The sequence below is a fragment of the Entelurus aequoreus genome, linkage group LG05, assembly GCF_033978785.1.
Source record: "Entelurus aequoreus isolate RoL-2023_Sb linkage group LG05, RoL_Eaeq_v1.1, whole genome shotgun sequence".
In the NCBI taxonomy this organism is placed as follows: Eukaryota; Metazoa; Chordata; class Actinopteri; order Syngnathiformes; family Syngnathidae; genus Entelurus; species Entelurus aequoreus.
Window position 1 is genome coordinate 73314366 of NC_084735.1, and position 20395 is coordinate 73334760.

A 20395-nucleotide genomic window follows, 5' to 3' on the forward strand; every position below is an offset into this window, starting at 1 on the left:
ACGTTGGCAATGTTCAAATGCGGGCTGAAAACACTTTTATTTAATTGTGCATATTACAACTGAAAGTATTTTATCTACACTATTTTATTTTAATTTTTATTATGATAGTTTTTATGATGATTTTATTTAGTTTTTTATTTTGAATTATCTATATTGTATTTTAAATTTTGCCTTTTAATTTTCTGTAAAGCACTTTGAATTGCCTTGTGTACGAATTGTGCTCTGTAAATATACTTGCCTTACCTTGACATCACGAGAAAAGCGTGGTTACAAAAGAAAAGTAATGTTATTAGAAGTTGTCATGTTACGAGAATTTAGTCATGTTGCAAAAATAAGTTCCGAAAGTTGAGAAGAAAATGGCGACATTACGAGAAAAGCGTATGCAAGACATACTTGATCAACAGCCATAAGGGTCACACTGAGGGTGTCCGTATAAACACCTTTAACACTGTTACAAATATGCACCACACTGTGAACCCACACCAAACAAGAATGACAAACACATTTCGGGAGAACATCCGCACCGTAGCACAACATAAACACAACAGAACAAATACCCAGAATCCCTTGCATCCCTAACTCTTTCGGGCTACAATATACACCCCCGCTACCACCCAACCCCCCCCCCAATCTCCCGAATTCGAAGGTCTCAAGGTTGGCAAGTATGTGCAGCATAGGTTCCTTAAGTTGAGAAGAAAATTACGACGTTACAAAAAGTGTGAAGTTGTAAATGAAAAGTAATGTTATGAGAAGTTGTCGTAATTTTACAAGACGTGCGTCATGTTACGAGAATTAAACCATGTTGCAGAATAGGTTCCTTAAGTTGAGAAGAAAATTGCGACATGACAAAAAAAGTGTGAAGTTACAAAAGAAAATTAATGTTATGAGAAGTTGTTACAAGACACGTCATGTTACGAGACTTAAGTCATGTTGCAAGAATACATTCCTAAAGGTAAGAAGAAAAGTGCGACGTTACGAGAAAAGCATGACGTTACAAAAGTAATGTTATAAGAAGTTGTTGTAATGTTACAAGACATGCGTCATGTTACAAGAATTAAGTCATGTTGCAAGAAAAAGTTCCTAAAGTTGAGATGAAAATTGCAACTTTACGAGAAAAGCGTTAAGTTACAAAAATAATGTTATGAGAAGTTGTCGTAATGTTACAGACTAGTCTTGTTAAAAGAATTAAGTCACATGGCAAGAAACCGTTTCTAAAGTTGAGAAGAAAATTGTGAAGTTACAAAAGAAATGTAATGTTATGAGAAGTTGTCGTAATGGCACTCGTCATGTTACGAGAATTAAGTCATGTTGCAGCATAGGTTCCTTAAATTGAGAAGAAAATTACGAGATTACAAAAAAGTGTGAAGTTACAAAAGAAAATTAATGTTATGAGATGTTACAAGACATGTCATGTTACAAGACCTAAGTCATGTTGCAAGAATAAGTTCCTAAAGGTGAGAAGAAAATTGCGACGTTACGAGAAAAGCATGAAGTTGTCAAACAAAAATTATGTTATGAGAAGTTATGATGTTACAAGACACACGTCATGTTGCAAGAATACGTTCCTAAAGTTGAGAATAAAATTGGGACGTTACAAGAAAAGCATAGTTACAAATGAAAAGTAAAGTTATGAGGTGTCTTACAAGAGAAATTATGTTACAAGATTTAAGTCATCTTGCAAGAATAGGTTGCTAATGTTGAGAAGAAAATCGTGATGTTTATGAAAAATGCGTGAAGTTACAAGAGAAAAGTAATGATATGGGAAATTAAGTTATGTTGCAAAAATATGTTTTTACAGTTTGCAAGAATAAGTTCTTCAAGTTGAGAAGAAAATTGTGGCGTTACAAAAAAAGTGTGACATTCTAAAAGAAAAGCAATGTAATGAGAGGTTGTCGTAGTATTACAATAAAATCATACTAAGAGGATGTAATGTTGTGAGAAAAATGTAGTTACAAGATGTTGGTAATGTTACAATAAAAACAGATGTGACAGAAAAAGAATTAGGTCACATTGGTATAAGAAACAAGTTGTATAGTCAGAAAAATTGTTAAGTGGCGAGAATACTGAAGACAAAAATGTTGCAAGAACAAAGTCGTGTTATTACAGTCGTAATGTTACAAGGAAAAAAATAAATGGTATAGGAACCCAGGAATAAACTTGAATGAAGTTAAGTTACAGATAAAGTAAGTTGTTACCATAAAAAAGTTGTCATGTTACGAGAACGACGTAGTTACAACAAAAAAATGGTTAAAGAACAAAGAAAAACAATGTTCAAAATAGCAAGAATTACAGTAGTCGCTATGGGAATGTATATGAAGGTTTCTAAGAATGTAAGTTGTAACATTACGAAACCATAAAAGTAGTCAAAGCACGTTGCAAGAACCAAATCGTAATGTTACACAAACATAATCCTGAAATAAGAAATCATACTAAATGACATGACAATACACAAACAAAGCAAATTACTAGTATCATTTTTTCTATAACATTGCAACTTAATTCTTCTCATAAAATACATTGACAACTTTATCGTCATATTTCGGTTTTTCAAGCCAAATTATTTGTCTTGTATTATTTTGTATTATAATGGAGCATCTTTTATAGAAGATCGATACACTGCAGTTTTTTCCCAACAGTCAACACAACACTCAGAGCAGCGCTTAAGAGGGTCTCCTTACTCATTTATTTACAAATATCACTGACACACATAAACTTCATTTATTACAGTGGACACCCAGTCTACAGACTGTGTATGACGGTTCTACTTTTGAGGCTCTGCACGTACTCCTTGGCCTGATCCAGGCTGGTCCTTTCCTCCGTTTTGGGCGGCGATCCCTCCACTAGTTTGACGAAGTAGTGACAGTTCACTTTGTCCATGATGCCGAACATCCCTCTGCCGTGGTAGCGGATGCGCTTCAGGTACATCCCTTTACTGGAGAATGACTCGGCTGCAGGCGAGGCGAGGGAACATTTAACTCACCTAATGTTACATCGTCTCAGTGTTGCCTTGTGGGATTATAATGAACACTATTTTAATGTCTAATTTTTATGTAAAAGTGAGCAACCCCTCGCAGAACAAAAAATAAAAAGCATGTTGGTTGGTAGTGTTGTATTGTCCTCTAGTGGACAGAAATGGCATTACAACAAAGAGCACATACAGGGGAACTTGCTTAAAAAAGTGACGATTTTAAATGTTTAACCCTAGTATATTATTGCAGTATTAAACATTTAATTTTCAATCAAAACAGAAATTCCACAACTCAAGACTACGATTTTAATACATTACTTTTAGAGTGTGGATTTTGATTGAGACAACTTTGTCCATCCATCCATCCATTTTCTACCGCTTTGTCATTTTTTAAAATTATTTTCAATCCATTTTCTACAATATCTTAATTCGGGTCACAGGTAGGATGGAGCCTATCCCAGCTGATTTAGGGCAAGAGGTAGGGTATATTCTAGACTGGCAGACAATTTATTTTCAATATATAATATTCCTATAGCAGTATATTATAATTTTCTTTATAGAGTTTACTGCTGTAAAAGTAACGCAATGGTTGATTACTTTTTTTCTGTAAGTGTAATAGCTAAGTGTCCCAATACTTCTTATGTATAAACAGTATGTGTCATTTAATTCACATCCTCCTGCAGACACTCACCTACATACAAGTTGGATTTGTACTCCACGTTGTGGTTCTTTACCGCCATCTCCTGAGCTTCCAGGAGCACCTGGAATGGGAGATTAGAAGTGAAGACAATTCTTACATTTGTCATTGAATTAAAATAAATAGGTGAGCCAAAATGTTGCAACTTTGGACCTCTTTCATGACCTTGGCCCCTTTCTTGTCATTGAATTCCAACTGTGCAATGGCCTCATCGACACTCATGCCTCGAATCTGCAAAAAGCAACATTTTATAGTAGTTACCAGGGTTGGACGGTATACCGGTATTAGTATAGTACCGCGATACTAATGAATCATATTCGGTACTATACTGCCTCTGAAAAGTACCGGTCCACTACCCCGCCCCGTCGTGGTCACGTCGTGTCATTGCTGGTTTACGAGCAGAGGAGCATGTTCGGCAGCGCACAATCATGGAGTACTTACAAACAGACACAGTGCGTAGACAGAAAAGGGAGAATGGACGCATTTTGGCTTAAAAACTAAAGATAAAGGTGAAACTATAACACTGAAACACCCTCAGGAAGAGGTGCTTTAAGACATGGCTAGCGAGCTAGCGGCTAAAGCCCAGCCGCTGTCGGCAGTGTTTTAGCTGCTTCTAAATCTCCATGGCGACAAATAAAGTTTCTTACAAGTATCATCCCTGCAGGACGAGGAATAGCTAAACATGCTTCACCACACACTGTAGCTCACCGGCGTCACAATATAAACAAACGCCATAGGTGGATCTACACCTGACATCCACTGTAATGATACCAAGTACAAGAGCGTATCTAGTCGATACTACTATGATTACGTCGATATTTTTTGGCATCACAACATCTTCTTTCGTTTAAATTTTTTTTATATTATGTGTATAACCTCAGGAAATATGTCCCTGGAAACATGATGACTTTGAATATGACCAATGTATGATCCTGTAACGACTTGGTATCGGATTGATACACACATTTGTGGTATCATCCAAAACTAATGTAAAGCATCCAAACAACAGAAGAATAAGTGATCATTACATTTTAACAGAAGTGTAGATAGAACATGTTAAAAGAGAAAGTAAGCAGATATTAACAGTAAATGAAGAAGTAGATTAATAATTCATTTTCTACCATTTGTCCTTAATAATTTTGACAAAATAGAATGGAAAATGACACAATATGTTACTGCATATGTCAGCAGACTAATTAGGAGCCTTTGTTTGATTACTTACTACTAAAAGACAAGTTGTCTAGTATGTTCACTATTTTATTTAAGGACAAACTTGCAATAAGAAACGTATGTTTGATGTACCCTAAGGTTTTGTGTTAAAATAAAGCCAACAATGCAATTTTTGTGGTCCCCTTTATTTAGAAAATTATCTAAATAATTGTATTACCGGTACCAGTATCAAAATATTGGTGTTGGGACAACACTAGTAGTTACCATCTTTTTATTCAGATTGACTTGCGCAATTTGAATTCATGATGTTCTTTAAACTCACCATTTTGGCCAGGTACCACATCTTGTCTTTGCTGTACTTAATCTGTCTTCTTGAATGATGGATCTCCTGTTTTTAGGAAGAATGAAATAGAACGACTATCGCTATTTAAACATGTAATCGCATTCTGAAATAGAACGACTATCGCTATTTAAACATGTGATCGCATTCTGTACTGGGGACATACTGCGGGTCTGCGGGGCTCATCTGGAAGCTGAGGTGGATAAATGATCTTGTTCTTCCTTTCCCAGTTCTTGGCGTCTAGGGAAGCGCTGGTGTGGAGGCACGGCATCTGTTGGGTACCGACTGCTCCTGCTGCCAACCTGGACAAACAATAAAAAAAATGCATATCTAACACACTGTAACACTTGCAATAACTACTTCAGCATCAAGGGGTTGGAATTGGGGGTTAAATAACCAAAATGATTCCCGGGCGTGGCCACCGCTGCTGCTCACTGCTCTCCTCACCTCCCAGGGGGTTAACAAGGGGATGGGTCGAATGTAGAGGACAAATTTCACCACACCTAGTGTGTGTGTGACAATCATTGGTACTTTAACTTTATATTCATTACATTAACTTAATTTGCATACACACCGGAAATAGCAACCTACTACTACTGTCTAGCACCAATGTCCTTCTGACTAGCTCTAATGCTAACGTTACAAATGGCGCTTCTTACCTCGGGTGAAAAATACCAAGTATACGCCGTATGGATGAAAACCCTGTAAATAGACAAAGTGGCGTCAATTATGTATTTTAAACGTAAAGAAAAGAGACAATTTGTGGGCATGTGCCTCACCGACGGTTGTCACGGCGCCGGCCATGTTGGCTTGTTCCGAGTCCCTACAACGAATCACTTTACGGCAGTATTATGTTTACACTCTATTTGTATTAACTTTATTGAAAGCATAACATGTATTAGTTTACATTATATAATCTGTATACAACGGAAACATGTTATGATAAACACTTAAATGATACTTAAAATTACACTTAAAATAGACAAGTATGTACTAGCAATTTTTTTTTTTATTATTATTTTTATTGAACAACAAACATACATTTATAATGCACGCAAAAGTCAAGGCACTTTCAACATCAAGGAAAGAAAACAAAAGCAAATACAGATAGAGTAGTAATACTAAAAAATGTGAAAAAAATAAAAATAAAAAAAGACAAAAAGGGCTACCTAAATCACTTTAAATGTTTTTAACAAGGATATCAATTTAAGGGTTTTTTGTACTCTTAATTATCCTCCAAGATTTGATTGATGATTGTAACCCATTAAGCCAATTAGAAAATGTACGCCTTACTTTCTTAAATCAACATTTATGTAGAATTTTTTTTGCCTGGAGCATTAATAATGTTGACAAACCCATCCATCAATTTTCCATGATTTACCATTATTTTATTAACGTGGACCCCGACTTAAACAAGTTGAAAAACTTATTCGGGTGTTACCATTTAGTGGTTAATTGTACGGAATATGTACTGTACTGTGCAATCTAGACTTAGAGACTTAGACTTCCTATTTATTGTCATTCAAATTTGAACTTTACAGTACAGATAAGAACGAAATTTCGTTTCATTAGCTCACGGCAGGATAAAAAAGCAATAAGGTGCATATATAAATAAATAAATAGGTTACTGTACAAATAAATATATTGCACTTTTTCTTATGCATCCATGTTTATGGATGTATGTCATATTGTCTTTTTATTCCAGCGAGTTAATCCATTTTGGGGGAGTTGAGGGGATAATTATGTTGCGTTCAAGAGTCTTACGGCCTGAGGGAAGAAGCTGTTACAGAACCTGGAGGTTCTGCTTCGGATCTACTAATACAAGTCTCAATCAATCAATCAATTTCTACCGGTTGTTCCTTTCGAGGTTACGGGGGATGCTGGAGACTATCTCAGCATTTCACTAGCAATTCTTGTATGGACTCAATCGGCTTCCGTACGAAAGGCATTTACGACACCGTTCCGTCGTACGGCCGTTGCTGTGACGCTACTCGGGAAACATGTGAGAGGTGTTTCATGTGTACTCCCCAGATACTTTATCAATAAAATATTCAACCGGTAAAGTCTAAATATGCACGAAAGGCTGCTTCCCGCCTCTCCTAACTGGTACTGTTCGCGGTGCTGTGACGTCAACAGCAGCGGTTTGCTGGGATACGGAGCCAAAAATGTACTCAATTTGATTGACGTGTCTGCATCCACCTGCCGGACTGTGGGTAAGCAAGTACCACTTACATTATCCAATTAAGGAGTCTTAAATGTTATTATTTTTTTGTCTGTTGACTGAAGTAGTGAAATAAATCCACAAATGCATTTCGCCTGTTAATTCGGGCTTCCTCAGGTGTGATGATTAGCTTGCTTGCATGATGACTAGTTTTGGTGGATTTAAAGTTAAAGTACCAATGATTGTCACACACACACACTAGGTGTGGGGAAATTTGCCCTCTGCATTTGACTCATCCCCTTGTTCACCCCCTGGGAGGTGAGGTGAGGGGAGGGGAGCAGTGGGCAGCAGCAGTGGCCGCGCCCGGGAATCATTTTTGGTGATTTAACCCCCAATTCCAACCCTTGATGCTGAGTGCCAAGCAGGGAGGTAATGAGTCCCATTTGTATAGTCTTTGGTATGACTCGGCCGGGGTTTGAACTCACAACCTACCGATCTCAGGGCGGACACTCTAACCACTAGGCAACAACTACCTAAAAAACACACAAACCTTGTAAAAGTCAATTAACTTGTCTGCATTCTTTAGTTCGTGGCTCACAATGTAACTGTTATGTCCGTATCAAATAAATAAATGTTATTAAAAAAAGGGGTGAAGCTTATATTAGCTTTGTTGTTGAGATGCTATTACAGGATTTTAGCTGAATTCAACATTCAGGTCAATCAATCAGTCATCCATCCATTTTCTACCGCTTGTCCCATTCCGGGTCACGGGGTTGCTGGAGCCTATCTCAGCTGCATTCGGGCGGAAGGCGGGGTACACCCTGGACAAGTCGCCACCTCATCACAGGGCCAACACAGATAGCCATACAACATTCACACACTAGGGCCAATTTAGTGTTGCCAATCAACCTATCCCCAGGTCCATGTCTTTGGCGGTGGGAGGAAGCCGGAGTACCCGGAGGGAACCCACGCAGTCACGGGGAGAACATGCAAACTCCACACAGAAAGATCCCGAGCGCAGGATCGAACCCAGGACCTTCGTATTGTGAGGCAATCAATCAATCAAAGTTTATTTATATAGCCCTAAATCACAAGTGTCTCAAAGGGCTGCACAAGCCACCACGACATCCTCGGCTCAGATCCCACATCAGGGCAAGAAAAAAGTCAACCCGGACAACTGGTGCAAAGGACGTCGAGTGGATCTTATTTAATAGTGTGAGAGTCCAGTCCATAGTGGGGCCAGCAGGAGATCATCTTGAGTTGAGACGTCCCCAACTGATGCACAGATGAGTGGTCCACCCAGGGTCCTGACTTTGAACAGCTAGCGAATCATCTGTGGTCACCTAATAACCTCCCCACGCAGGAAAGGGGGGCAGAAAAGAGACGGCAGATCAACTGGTCTAAAAGGGGTGTCTATTTAAAGGCTAGAGTATACAAATGAGTTTTAAGTTGGGACTTAAATGCTTCCACTGAAGGTGGCATCGAAGTTGTTTATTGTTAAAACATTTAATGTTTCAGGTGTCCTCGCGGGGCATAAAGGCCTGGTGTCGGGCGTTTCCTTCTGCCAGGATGCGACGCAAACTCACATCTGTGCCACGTCCTCCTGCGATGGCATGGTCCTCTTCTGGGACACAAACACCCAAAGTCTGATAAGGGAGGATGCAGCTCATCAGGTCGGTTGTAAAATTCCACGTCATAGTCGAGTCCTGTTTTTTTTAAGGCCTCGTTTCCTCCTCAGAATCCTGTCACGGCCTTGCACTGGTCCCCCCTGGACAAGAACTTGGTGGTGTCAGGGGATGAGAAGGGGATCGTGGTGTGTCACTGGTACAACACAGGTGACACCGCAAGTTACTTCCCGGAGCCCAGAAACATCATCTGCCTCACCTGCTCCCCTCACACGTGGAACACAGTGGCGGTCGGGTAAGATAACATGAACAGTAGATTATTTAAAAAAGCAAAAACAACAAGAGTATTCCTTTTACAAACTGCTCTCGATGTAATTACAAATTTGAATAACTTTTTGGCTGAAGTGACAATTTAAGCAAACAAAACAAATGTGCAGTGTTATCTCCTTAGGTGAGTGTTTTTATTGCTATGCTACTTTTTTTTTTTATATCCCTACATATTGGATTTGACCCTGTACCTTTAATTTTTACTAAGCCTAAACTCATACTTAATATATTTTACACTTCAAATAGTATTTCTGTCCATTTTGTATTTTGTATTTAATCTTTTTGCATTTATTTTATTTTATTATTGAATTTATCTTTCTATTTAGGTTTAAGGTTATTTGATATTATTATTTATTACTGTTGTTTTTTTATACTTTCATTTTTTTAGATTTTTTTTTTAACCTTTACCCAGTGCATGTACTAATTTCTTTGAATTTACAGTCTTAACCACATTGTAGATTTTTTTGTTAAAACATATTCTTAAATTTTTTGGATTTCAATACACAATTTCCAAGCATAAATTAACTAAATAAACTAAAAATATCAATACTACAGTAGTTTTGGTCACCAGTGGAGACCTAACCAGTTAGTGTGTGCTCTTTAGTATCACAGCCACTGATTGGCTCCGGTTCAGACAGCATTACTATATTGGCCTAAAAGAGTGTAAATGTGACTAAAGGATGTTTTTTCATGCTTAGAAGTATCTCATACTGTTGAAAAGTATATTTAGAAAGATGTAAACAGTTTTTTATGCGCTAGCTATGACAATAATTAATTTGTAATAAATAATTCCTACTTCGCGGAAATTCACTTACCACCAGTTATTTCTGAAACAAATTATCGTTGATAACCGAGGGATGTCTGTATGTTTAAGTTCTATTTTATTTCACTGAAGTTTAAAAAAAATATATGCCTAGTCTATCAATGTATATCATAATTATAGCTAGCTACTAAATGCTGTACTTTCAAATGTATACACGCGGTCACACTGTTTTGTCGTCACGAAGGTACAAAGATGGCATGATTGTGCTGATTGACGTAAGTAAGAAAGGCGAGGTGACGCACCGTCTCCGCGGGCACGATGATGACATCCACTCACTGGCGTGGTGCCCTGTCGCCGGTGAGGACGCCCTCTACTGCCAAGCGGAGGCTGTCAACGGTAGAAATTAACTCAGAGGCAAACCATATTAATTTTATATTTCCGTCAATGACACGTGGTGTGAACATATCTCGCATATCTTCCAGCCTCTAACGGGATGAGTGCAGGTGAGGAGAAGGCCTGCTACCTCGCTTCTGGAAGCAAAGACCAGACAGTGAAGATTTGGAGCACGACAACAGGGAAAGGTAAGGTGCTTTGAAGCAGTTTGGCTGTAATATAAAACCTTTACCGCTTGGGGCGGTATAGCTCGGTTGGTAGAGTGGCCATGCCAGCAACTTGAGGGTTCCAGGTTCGATCCCCGCTTCCGCCAGTCACAGCTGTTGTGTCCTTGGGCAAGACACTTTACCCACCTGCTCCCAGTGCCACCCACACTGGTTTAAATGTAACCTAGATATTGGGTTTCACTATGTAAAAGCGCTTTGAGTCACTAGATAAAAGCGCTATATAAATATAATTCACTTCACTTCACTTTATTTATAACGCTTTTATTTATTGGGAAAAATCACTTTATAATCAATGGATTAAATTAGTAACTAATAATTAATTAATATTTTTATGTCAATTACTGTAATCCCTTGTTTATCGCTGTTAATTGGTTTCAGACATGACTGCGATAAATTGATTTCCGCCAAGTAGGAATCATGAAATATGAATCAAATATTTTCCTAACCAGAATATTTTTATTATTACAATATTATTCAAATATTTGCTTTGAACATTTTTTTTAACATACCGGTACCATAATGTGAGCCCTCGAGGCATTACATGATATATTTTAGTCCCCTTTACCCTCTTTTAGTCCAATAGAGTAATGCTAACCCAGGCTGAGCCATTCAATAGAGTAATGCTAACCCAGGCTGAGCCATTCAGTGGCCACAATACTGAACAGGGCGCTCTGATTGGTTTGATGTCATCTAGTGGCCAATGCTACTGTGGTAATAATTAGGGATGTCCGATAATGGCTTCTTGCCGATATCCGATATTCCGATATTGTCCAAATCTTAATTACCGATACCGATATCAACCGATACCGATATCAACCGATACCGATATATACAGTCGTGGAATTAACACATTATTATGCCTAATTTGGACAACCAGGTATAGTGAAGATAAGGTCCTTTTTTTTAAAATTCATAAAATAAAATAAGATAAATAAATTAAAAACATTTTCTTGAATAAAAAAAGAAAGTAAAACAAAATAAAAACAGTTACATAGAAACTAGTAATTAATGAAAATGAGTAAAATTAACTGTTAAAGGTTAGTACTATTAGTGGACCAGCAGCACGCACAATCATGTGTGCTTACGGACTGTATCCCTTGCAGACTGTATTGATATATATTGATATATAATGTAGGAACCAGAATATTAATAACAGAAAGAAACACCCTTTTGTGTGAATGAGTGTAAATGGGGGAGGGAGGTTATTTGGGTTGGTGCACTAATTGTAAGTGTATCTTGTGTTTTTTATGTTGATTTAATAAAAAAAAAAAAAAAAAATTGATGCCGATAATTAAAAAAACAAAACAATACCGATCATTTCCGATATTACATTTTAAAGCATTTATCGGAGAGAAAGACATCTCTAGTAATAATATTTTTTAGTTTATTCATTAATTTGTACCGTATGGTTGAAAATGTCTAATTTAGCAAAAATGTTGTAGATTATGCTTTAGTAAAATGTGATAAAGTAGTGAAGCTGCAATATTTGAAACACGTTGTGAGGTACGACTCTAATATGATAATGTAATCAGTAAATAATTACATTTAAAAATGGTATTATGACACAATTACTTAAGTAATAAGCACACAATAAAAGAAGATAACATTTTAAATACAAATGTTCCCAAAAAAAAAATATTTGTCCAAAATAATTCTAATGAAGTACTACAACTTGAAGATGGAAGAACTAACTGGTTTAACAAAAAGCATTCTTTAGATGAAGGCGGAGTATTAAAACTATATTTGAAAAATGAATAAAACAAAATACTAATTTAAACTAATAAAAACATGTATTTCAAAATAGAAAAAAAGATAAAAAATAGTAATGGCAAGAAATACTTGGTCAAAGTTAACGCAATAATAAAGCGTGTAGCTCAGGGCTATTCAACTACATAATGAAAAGGGGTGCAGTTTCAAGAGTTCAAGGGTTCAGGGGCCAGACGTCAAAATGTGGATGTTCACTGTGACTTATCACAGTTAAACCTAAGATGTAGCGTTGTCGCCCTCTACTGGTCAAATTTAGCGCTACATGTATTAAACGAGGTTTGATCGGCATAGTTACACTCAGACAAAAAAACAACACGACCACGAATACAAAAGACATCACAGAGTCTGCAATTTCAATACAAAACCAACTAAATATCTTTATGCACAACATCTACTTACAAATGTTTGACCAAGTTTTGTGATGAAGCTTACATGCTGGGATTTCTACCATTATTGATGCTTGTCTGGACCAATGTGTCCGTTGCTTAAAAAGTCCGCCAGGAAACAATGACTCCAGCACTTGCTCGGGGCAGAACATTCATACTTTGTTGTCCAGTCGTTGTTAAAAGTCTGATTTTTGCAGTTTATTTAGAGTTTTTTTCAGGGTTGAATGAGTGGTCTTCTACTCACCCCACTGCTGCTTCATTGTGACCAATATGCCTCGCTGTTGCCCCTTGCGTGGTGGCGGGAGTACTGCATACATGATCAACCCTAGTTTTAATGGTTTCATAAAGCCTATTTGGGTAATGTTCAGGGGGCCAAATGAAAAGCTTTGGCGGGCCAGATGTGGCCTGCGGGCCGCCAGCTGAATAGACTTGGTGTAGCTCCTTCTCAATGCAAGTGCTCTTATAGCAGGAATACAAATTCTCTATTCATACAAAATACAAAACCTGGCAAGACACCAATGCAGCTCCGCTCAGCTTTTTTTATTGTCATTAAAAGCATGTTTGTATCCATTTTGTGTTGAGCTGTTTAAAAAAGCATAATGTTGAAAATATATTTCATTAAAGCAAACTAATTGTCCAGTCATGGCGGATAATAACTTGAAAATGATCTGTCTAGGGTACATTATTAATGATAAAATATTACATCTATCGGTGATTAATCGCAATTAATTTTGAGTTAACTATGAACAAACTGCGATTAATCATGATTGAACATTTTAATTGTTTGACAGCCGTAGTAAGAAACAAAAGTTACTGCAACTCCACTCCACTCGGTGGTAGTAGTAAGAAGATGAACTATATCAACAACAAGAATGTGGTAGACAATGTTTGCAAGTGATAAAATTGATACAATAAGAATACATTCAAATTAAAGTCAAACTATGGGACAGAATACAATAAAAGTAAAACAATAAATGTAAAAAATTGGGGGTAAGAAGATGAACACAAACGTCATTAAAGCCAGAAACTACATTTTCCTCTGCAGGCGTGTCGACCATGAAGCTGCCCTATCTGAAGAGAAGAGGTTCTGCTGTCGACCCGACCCTGAAAGAGAGACTCTGGCTCAACGTCCACTGGCCTAAAGGACGACCCACTCAGCTGGTGTCCAGCTGCTTCAGGTGTCTCCATCGTCAAACCTGCTGGAAATCTCTCGAGGTTATTAACTTCTGTTTGCGTGCAGTGGTGAGCTAGTGATGTGGGACTTAACCAGGACTGGGAAGCAGAAGTGGACGTTGTTTGGCTCGTCCTCCGAGGGACAAAACCACAGCAGGATCGTCTTCAACACGGCGTCCTTCATCCTGCAGGACGGTCGTGAGCTGCTCCTCAGCACGTCCTTGGACAGAGAGGTGGATGTTGTCTCAGGTTGTACATTGCATATACGGCGTATTCGTTCATTGACCAGCACCTTGTTCTCCTCCAAGGTGAAATGCTGGGACATGGCCTCCCTCGACTGCTGCTGGACGCTGCCCACGCTGGGCGGCTTCGCGTACAGCCTCAACTTCTCGCCCGTCGGCACAGGCTGCCTCGCCCTGGGTGTGGGCGACAACATGATCCGGGTGTGGAACACAATGTCAGCACAGAACCCTTACGACATGCGCTGCTTCTGGCAGGGCATCAAATCCAAGGTTACGGCGGTAAGAAGACGTCTTTAACACCAAGCGGTTGTTAATATTTTTATAATAAGTAATAATACATTTACAGTATAATCAATTAAAAAGTTACATATTGCAACAATATTACATGATGTATAATACCGAATCCAATGTTATAATGGCAAGATTGAATTTGATCAGATTTTTAAAAAAATTTTTTATTCAGTTTGATAAGTCATTTATTTATTTTTATTAAAGTCTTCCTTAGTTCAAATGTCAACTGGAGAAATACAATTAGAGTGGCTTAAAATGTTAAAAATATTAAAAATACTGTTTAATTACGTAAATGTTTTTAAAGCTCTACAATTAATTGTTGTAATTTTAAATATAATTAAATGTAAAATATAGCATAAATATGTATTATTATGTCTTGTATGTCTGTTGTATTAATGTAAATATATATTTTTTAAATTCTTATTTTCCTCATTCATTTTTAACTTCTGCTTTTACAAATGAAAACTAAACTTAAAACAAAAAGTAACAATGATTGTATTTATTATTAAATATAAGGGGCGCTCAAAAAATGTTCAAGGTTCGATCAAATTAATTTTTTTAAGAATCAATTTTTAAACAAAAGTTTTTTGGGCCGTCTTCGCGCGTACCCGTTGCGCACATCATTCATACGTGAGCAGCCAAGAGGAGCTTTTGTAACCTGTTTTAAAAAGGTTTATTATAATTTTTAGACCAAATACAGTGTTCCCTCGCTACAACACGGTTCACTTTACACGGCCTCGCTGTTACACAGATTTTTTTGTGTGTGTAATATTTTACAGTGTTGCATGTTTTTTTTGTTTTTTTTTTACAGTGTATGAATGCGCATTGTGTTCGCCAAAGCAGTGGTCCCCATCCACCGGGCGATTGGTACCGGGCCGCACAAGGGGAAAATTGTTTTTTTTTAATTTTTATTAAATCAACATAAAAAACACAAGACACACTTACAATTAGTGCACCTACATTATATATCAATATAGATCAATACAGTCTGCAGGGATACAGTCCGTAAGCACACATGATTGTATTTTTTTATGACAAAAAAATAAAAAATCCCCTCCCCCCGGTCCGTGGGACAGATTTTCAAGCGTTGCCTGGTCCGCGGTTCCAAAAAGGTTGGGGACCACTGCGCTAAGGGACTGTAGACCATTGTCAATCAATCTTCTTCATGCCATGTGTCCTGTACAGTACAGAATGCTTTCAGTTTGCCTACTTGACAAAATTGTTTGATGCGAGCATACATATACTGTACAGTATTTTAAACGAAAAAGACATATAATAAATTTTAAAAAAAACCTGAGAACGAAAAAATATGCATTGTAAATGGAAAAAAAAACCATCCTGTAAATAGAAAAACATATAATGTAAACGAAAAAAATATATAATGAACGAAAACACATATAAAAAATCAACTTCTACTAAAGGGATTTCACTTAAAGCGGGTATTTTTTGGAGCTTAACCCCAGCATTAAACAAGGGAACACTGTATTATATTGCGAGAATCTGTTTGAATTGAGAAACGCGTTGAATCGAATTGTCCCCCCATGAACGAGAATCGAATCGTGAGTTGTTGTGAGATTCCCTTCCCTATGATATATATATATATTTATATATCCCTGTCAATGACTTATTTTGATATTATTGAGTGAAATGTATGGTTAATGATACACTCATGCATAATAAATTAAGAATTAAAGATATGATTGGTGATTATACATTGTACTGATGATTTAGAATCACTTAGTGATAGAGCAGGACCATTTTAGATTTTTGCTTCCTCCTGCTCTTTTTTTAGACACAAACCATGTCTATTTAAAATATTATTTTTGATATTGCTATTGTTTTTATGCAGATGAAAATAACATATTGGACTATGGAGAGCCAAATGGGACAAAATAAAATAATTAATCAATAATTACTTATTACTTATTATTTAATTTTAATTGGAATACATAAATGTGTTATTTAATCTGTCATAAATGTATTTAATGTAAATACATTTAATTATTTAATCATGTAATTGCTATTGATTCTTTCATTTCATAATTTATTTTATGATAGTTCACAATTTAATTATTGATTTTATTATTTCATATTATTTAACTGACACATTTAATTATTTAAATACATATTTATTTAGCATTTGTCCCATTTTACTCTTCATAATGGAGTTGCTTTTTGTTTAAATTTTGTATGGTATATGGAGAGTATTTTTGTTTGTTGCGTTTATAATATGTACAGTATGTGTATATATATATGTACACACATACTGTACATATTATAAACGCAACAAACAAAAATACTCTCCATATAATAATGATTTTATATATATATATATATATATATATATATATATATATATATATATATATATATATATATATAATCATTATTCCCAGCTCACTGGTTCTGTAAATGTTTATAAAAGGTTTCTAAAGAGTGTGTGTCTACAAATGTGTATCATCCCTTTTACGTCACTCGTGCAGTCGCCGCACAATGTGCCCTTTTTTGACTTTGAGTATGTGTCAAAGCCCATAAAAGAGGTTTTCTTTATAAATTGCAGCTGGCTTGGCACCCGAAAAGAGAGGGAACCTTGTCGTTTGGCACAGACGACGGGAAAGTGGGAATCTACGAGGTCTTCTCTAACAAGTTAGAGCAGTTTTTGTTGTTGCTTAGTATTATTTACTGCACATTATTTACTGTCTGTGTCCTGGCAGGCCTCCTCACATCTCCAGCTCCTACCACAAAAAGACGGTGTATTCTCTGGCATGGGGACCGCCGCTGCCGCCGATGTCATTTGGTAAAGCGCCTTTTTGAACAGCACAAAAAACAGCAAAAAGCTCACACATTACTCTGGCTGCCAGTCTTGTAATTAAACGAGCAGAGTTCATTTAAAGTCGTTTTGGGCAGACGGCATTGTAATTAGTCCAAGCGCTGAGTGTTGCCATACCGACCATCTGCTTGGTGGCTTTTAATGGAAGCGAAACAAGCCTTTAATGTCAAGACAGTTCATTTGTCTCATTAGAAGTGTTACTTTCTGCCTTTTTTATTTACACTTTAACACCTGCCTGCTGAGTGGGCATTGCCAAACAGCCATCTATCAGAGATGTTTGCCTTCATAACCATAATAACACTAAGGTATTCATCTGATCGTATGTAATTACATAGGATATTATAAGTATCATGTAAAGCTGTACTGCTGTATGATTTTACTAACCTTATTATTAAGGATTTTTTAACCTAATTCCAGGTTTAGCGTGCACTGATATCAAGATACAGCGATTATGCAATATTGCAATACTCCACTCATTGAGACTTAAGCCTGAGAGATAACGTGCTGTAACCTGATATCGATATTTTGTCCTACTTGTAATTGACTTCGTATTCTACATTCAAACGTATCTTGAAGTGCACAACTACACTTACTTTCACTAAAGCCAACATCCATATCTGAAACTGTTGTATTGATATTGATATTGTACCTTTTGGAGGAATATATCACCCCAGATTCACATCTCATTGAAAAAGTCAAGGTCGTCTTAAAGTAAACAACTGCACAAAGGACTATATCAATATCTGATGCAGATGTATCGATTTTTTATCCTGAGAGGTAACAATGGGATATAATATATCGTAATATTGATCTGTTGTACAACACTCGGTTCTCATGATTGCATAACTGCTTCATACTCAGATGAAGAACTGAATCAATATCTGATGCATTTATATCGATACTGTACCCTGAGAGTGAACTTTTATATGATAGCACAATATCGATATTTGGCCCCACCCTTAATTGACATTGCAATCACAATTGAAACAGCACATACTTGGACAAAGGACTGCATTAATATCTGATGTATCAATTCTGTATAGATAACTGATATGATATGACAATATCAATAGTCAAACTTGTCATTTACTGCATAACTGCACATACTCGGACAAAGGACAATATCGATATCTGATGCAGATGTATCACAGTATCGATATTTATGTCATTATAATTTTATTTATTTATAAATATTTTGTCCCACCCTTGTTTGACATCACATTAAAAAAATCTAATTCTCTTGAGGACGAGCACAACTACACAGATTTAGGACTGTATGGACATCTGGTGCTGTTGTATCGATACCCTTGATAATATGATATTGCAATATCAATATGTCATCCTTAATTGACATCACAATTCCAATGACATAATAGCACAAATTATTTTTTTCCTACCCACATTTGGCGTTACACCACACTCTTATAATATATAATGTATGTAATTTCACATCAACTTTTCAAAAAAGACTGATATTGATATCTGATGTAGTTCTATTGATACTGTATCATTGACAGTAATGATGGGATATATCACAATACATACACACATACTTGCGCAAAAGATTATATTGATATCTTATGTATTAATTCCTCATAGATAACTGCGACATGATATCAAAATATCACTATTTTTCCCCATCCACATTTACGCTGCACTCATATCAAATATATACATTTAAATCCACTTGTAATGATATCACAATATCAATATGTTTACCATTTTCTCCCACCCCCGTTCATTTAATCTGGTGCTGTTGTATTAATACTGAACAGTGAACGCTAATGATGCGATACATATATCGATATTTTGTACCAACCTTAACAGACATTCTATTACAATTCAAATTATCGTGATAAAGTGTGTAACTACACATACTTCAACATAGGACTGTATCGATATCTGATGCATAAATTCTGTATAGATAACTGATATATCACCACAATTTTGCCACCCCTATTCACTTTATCTGATTTGGTTGTATTGATACTGTACAATGAACGCTAATGATGGGATGTTTCTCTCAGTATTGACCCACACCCAATCCACACCACATTAAAAAGTCTAAAGAAAAGTGAAAGTATGGTATCAAAATCTGATACCGCTGTTTCTATACTGTGACGTACAACAATGTAATATATCAGGATGTTGATATTTTGTTGTACGAGAGGAATAAAAAGTATCACTTTTCTAATCAAAGGTATCGTTTGATATGATTTATTAGGGTCATCGGAGGCTAAAGCGTCCTACAGCTTGTACAGCTGTGCCGGTGAGGGCGTCATTCTGCAGCACGACCCGTACAAGCTGAGTGGCGACGCCAGCGATATCAACAAACTCATCCGGGAGACCAACAACATTGATGTGGGAGGGGCCAAAGTCCAGAGTTGTCAAACTTACTACTTGGACTGAAATGTGTTCTAAATGTTGGTTTGTGTTTCCTCTTACAGCACAAGTTGTCTCCGCACACCGACCTTAGCTGGAAGCCGGATGGCAAAGTGGTCGCTATCGGCAACGAGGACGGGTAACGGGAAAGACTACTTCAAATACCGTATGTTTGTTTTACCATCCTCATCCAGTCTCGCTTTTGTACGCCACCCATCAGATGCATCGACGTCTATCAGGCTCCGACTCTGAAGCTCTTGTGTAGCATCCAGCAGCATCACAAGATCATCAACACGCTGCGATGGCATCCAGAACACAACCACACTCAAGAGCTGCACGCCCTGCTGGCCTCGGGCTCCAGCAACGCCATCGTCTACGTGCACGATCTACGCTCTGTGATAGGTAAATTATGTTTGCAAAAATTCAAGATATCACCTCTACAATAAGAAGAACATAAACATAAAAGTTACAGGGAAAAAAGACTAAAGTTGTAATTGCCAGCATATTTTATTTTGTTAAACTTAAAACCTTTGAAGAAAAATGTATGATCGTAAAGCTAAGCCTAAAAAAAACAACTATGGGAATAAAATCATTTTGTGCATATTTAAAAAATACTTGTAACATTACGCGTTTCACGTTTAATTCAAGTCTTA

The 20395-nt window shown here is 36.8% G+C and overlaps 2 protein-coding genes across 2 annotated transcripts in view; one reads left to right on the forward strand and one right to left on the reverse strand.

Annotated features, from left to right (window-relative positions):
- Nucleotides 1–2660: 2660 nt before the first annotated feature.
- On the reverse strand, nucleotides 2661–6046 carry mrpl22 (mitochondrial ribosomal protein L22). The gene is made up of 7 exons (XM_062046512.1): nucleotides 5955–6046; nucleotides 5835–5877; nucleotides 5342–5477; nucleotides 5158–5223; nucleotides 3819–3896; nucleotides 3660–3729; nucleotides 2661–2948 (listed from the first exon to the last, which is right to left on the reverse strand). Exons 1-7 carry the CDS (start codon nucleotides 5977–5979, stop codon nucleotides 2740–2742), a joined length of 627 nt encoding a protein of 208 aa, XP_061902496.1. The 5' UTR covers nucleotides 5980–6046; the 3' UTR covers nucleotides 2661–2739.
- Nucleotides 6047–7069: 1023 nt separating this feature from the next.
- Nucleotides 7070–20395, forward strand: part of gemin5 (gem (nuclear organelle) associated protein 5) — a 29177-nt gene continuing 15851 nt past the window's right edge. Inside the window, exons 1-13 of the mRNA XM_062048873.1 lie at nucleotides 7070–7388; nucleotides 8855–9009; nucleotides 9075–9256; nucleotides 10296–10447; nucleotides 10534–10632; nucleotides 13870–14002; nucleotides 14065–14230; nucleotides 14306–14518; nucleotides 17091–17176; nucleotides 17245–17327; nucleotides 19585–19721; nucleotides 19808–19881; nucleotides 19963–20144. Coding sequence (XP_061904857.1) covers nucleotides 7247–7388; nucleotides 8855–9009; nucleotides 9075–9256; nucleotides 10296–10447; nucleotides 10534–10632; nucleotides 13870–14002; nucleotides 14065–14230; nucleotides 14306–14518; nucleotides 17091–17176; nucleotides 17245–17327; nucleotides 19585–19721; nucleotides 19808–19881; nucleotides 19963–20144 — 1804 coding nt within the window. The 5' untranslated portion in view covers nucleotides 7070–7246. The remainder of the gene's footprint in view (nucleotides 7389–8854; nucleotides 9010–9074; nucleotides 9257–10295; nucleotides 10448–10533; nucleotides 10633–13869; nucleotides 14003–14064; nucleotides 14231–14305; nucleotides 14519–17090; nucleotides 17177–17244; nucleotides 17328–19584; nucleotides 19722–19807; nucleotides 19882–19962; nucleotides 20145–20395) is intronic.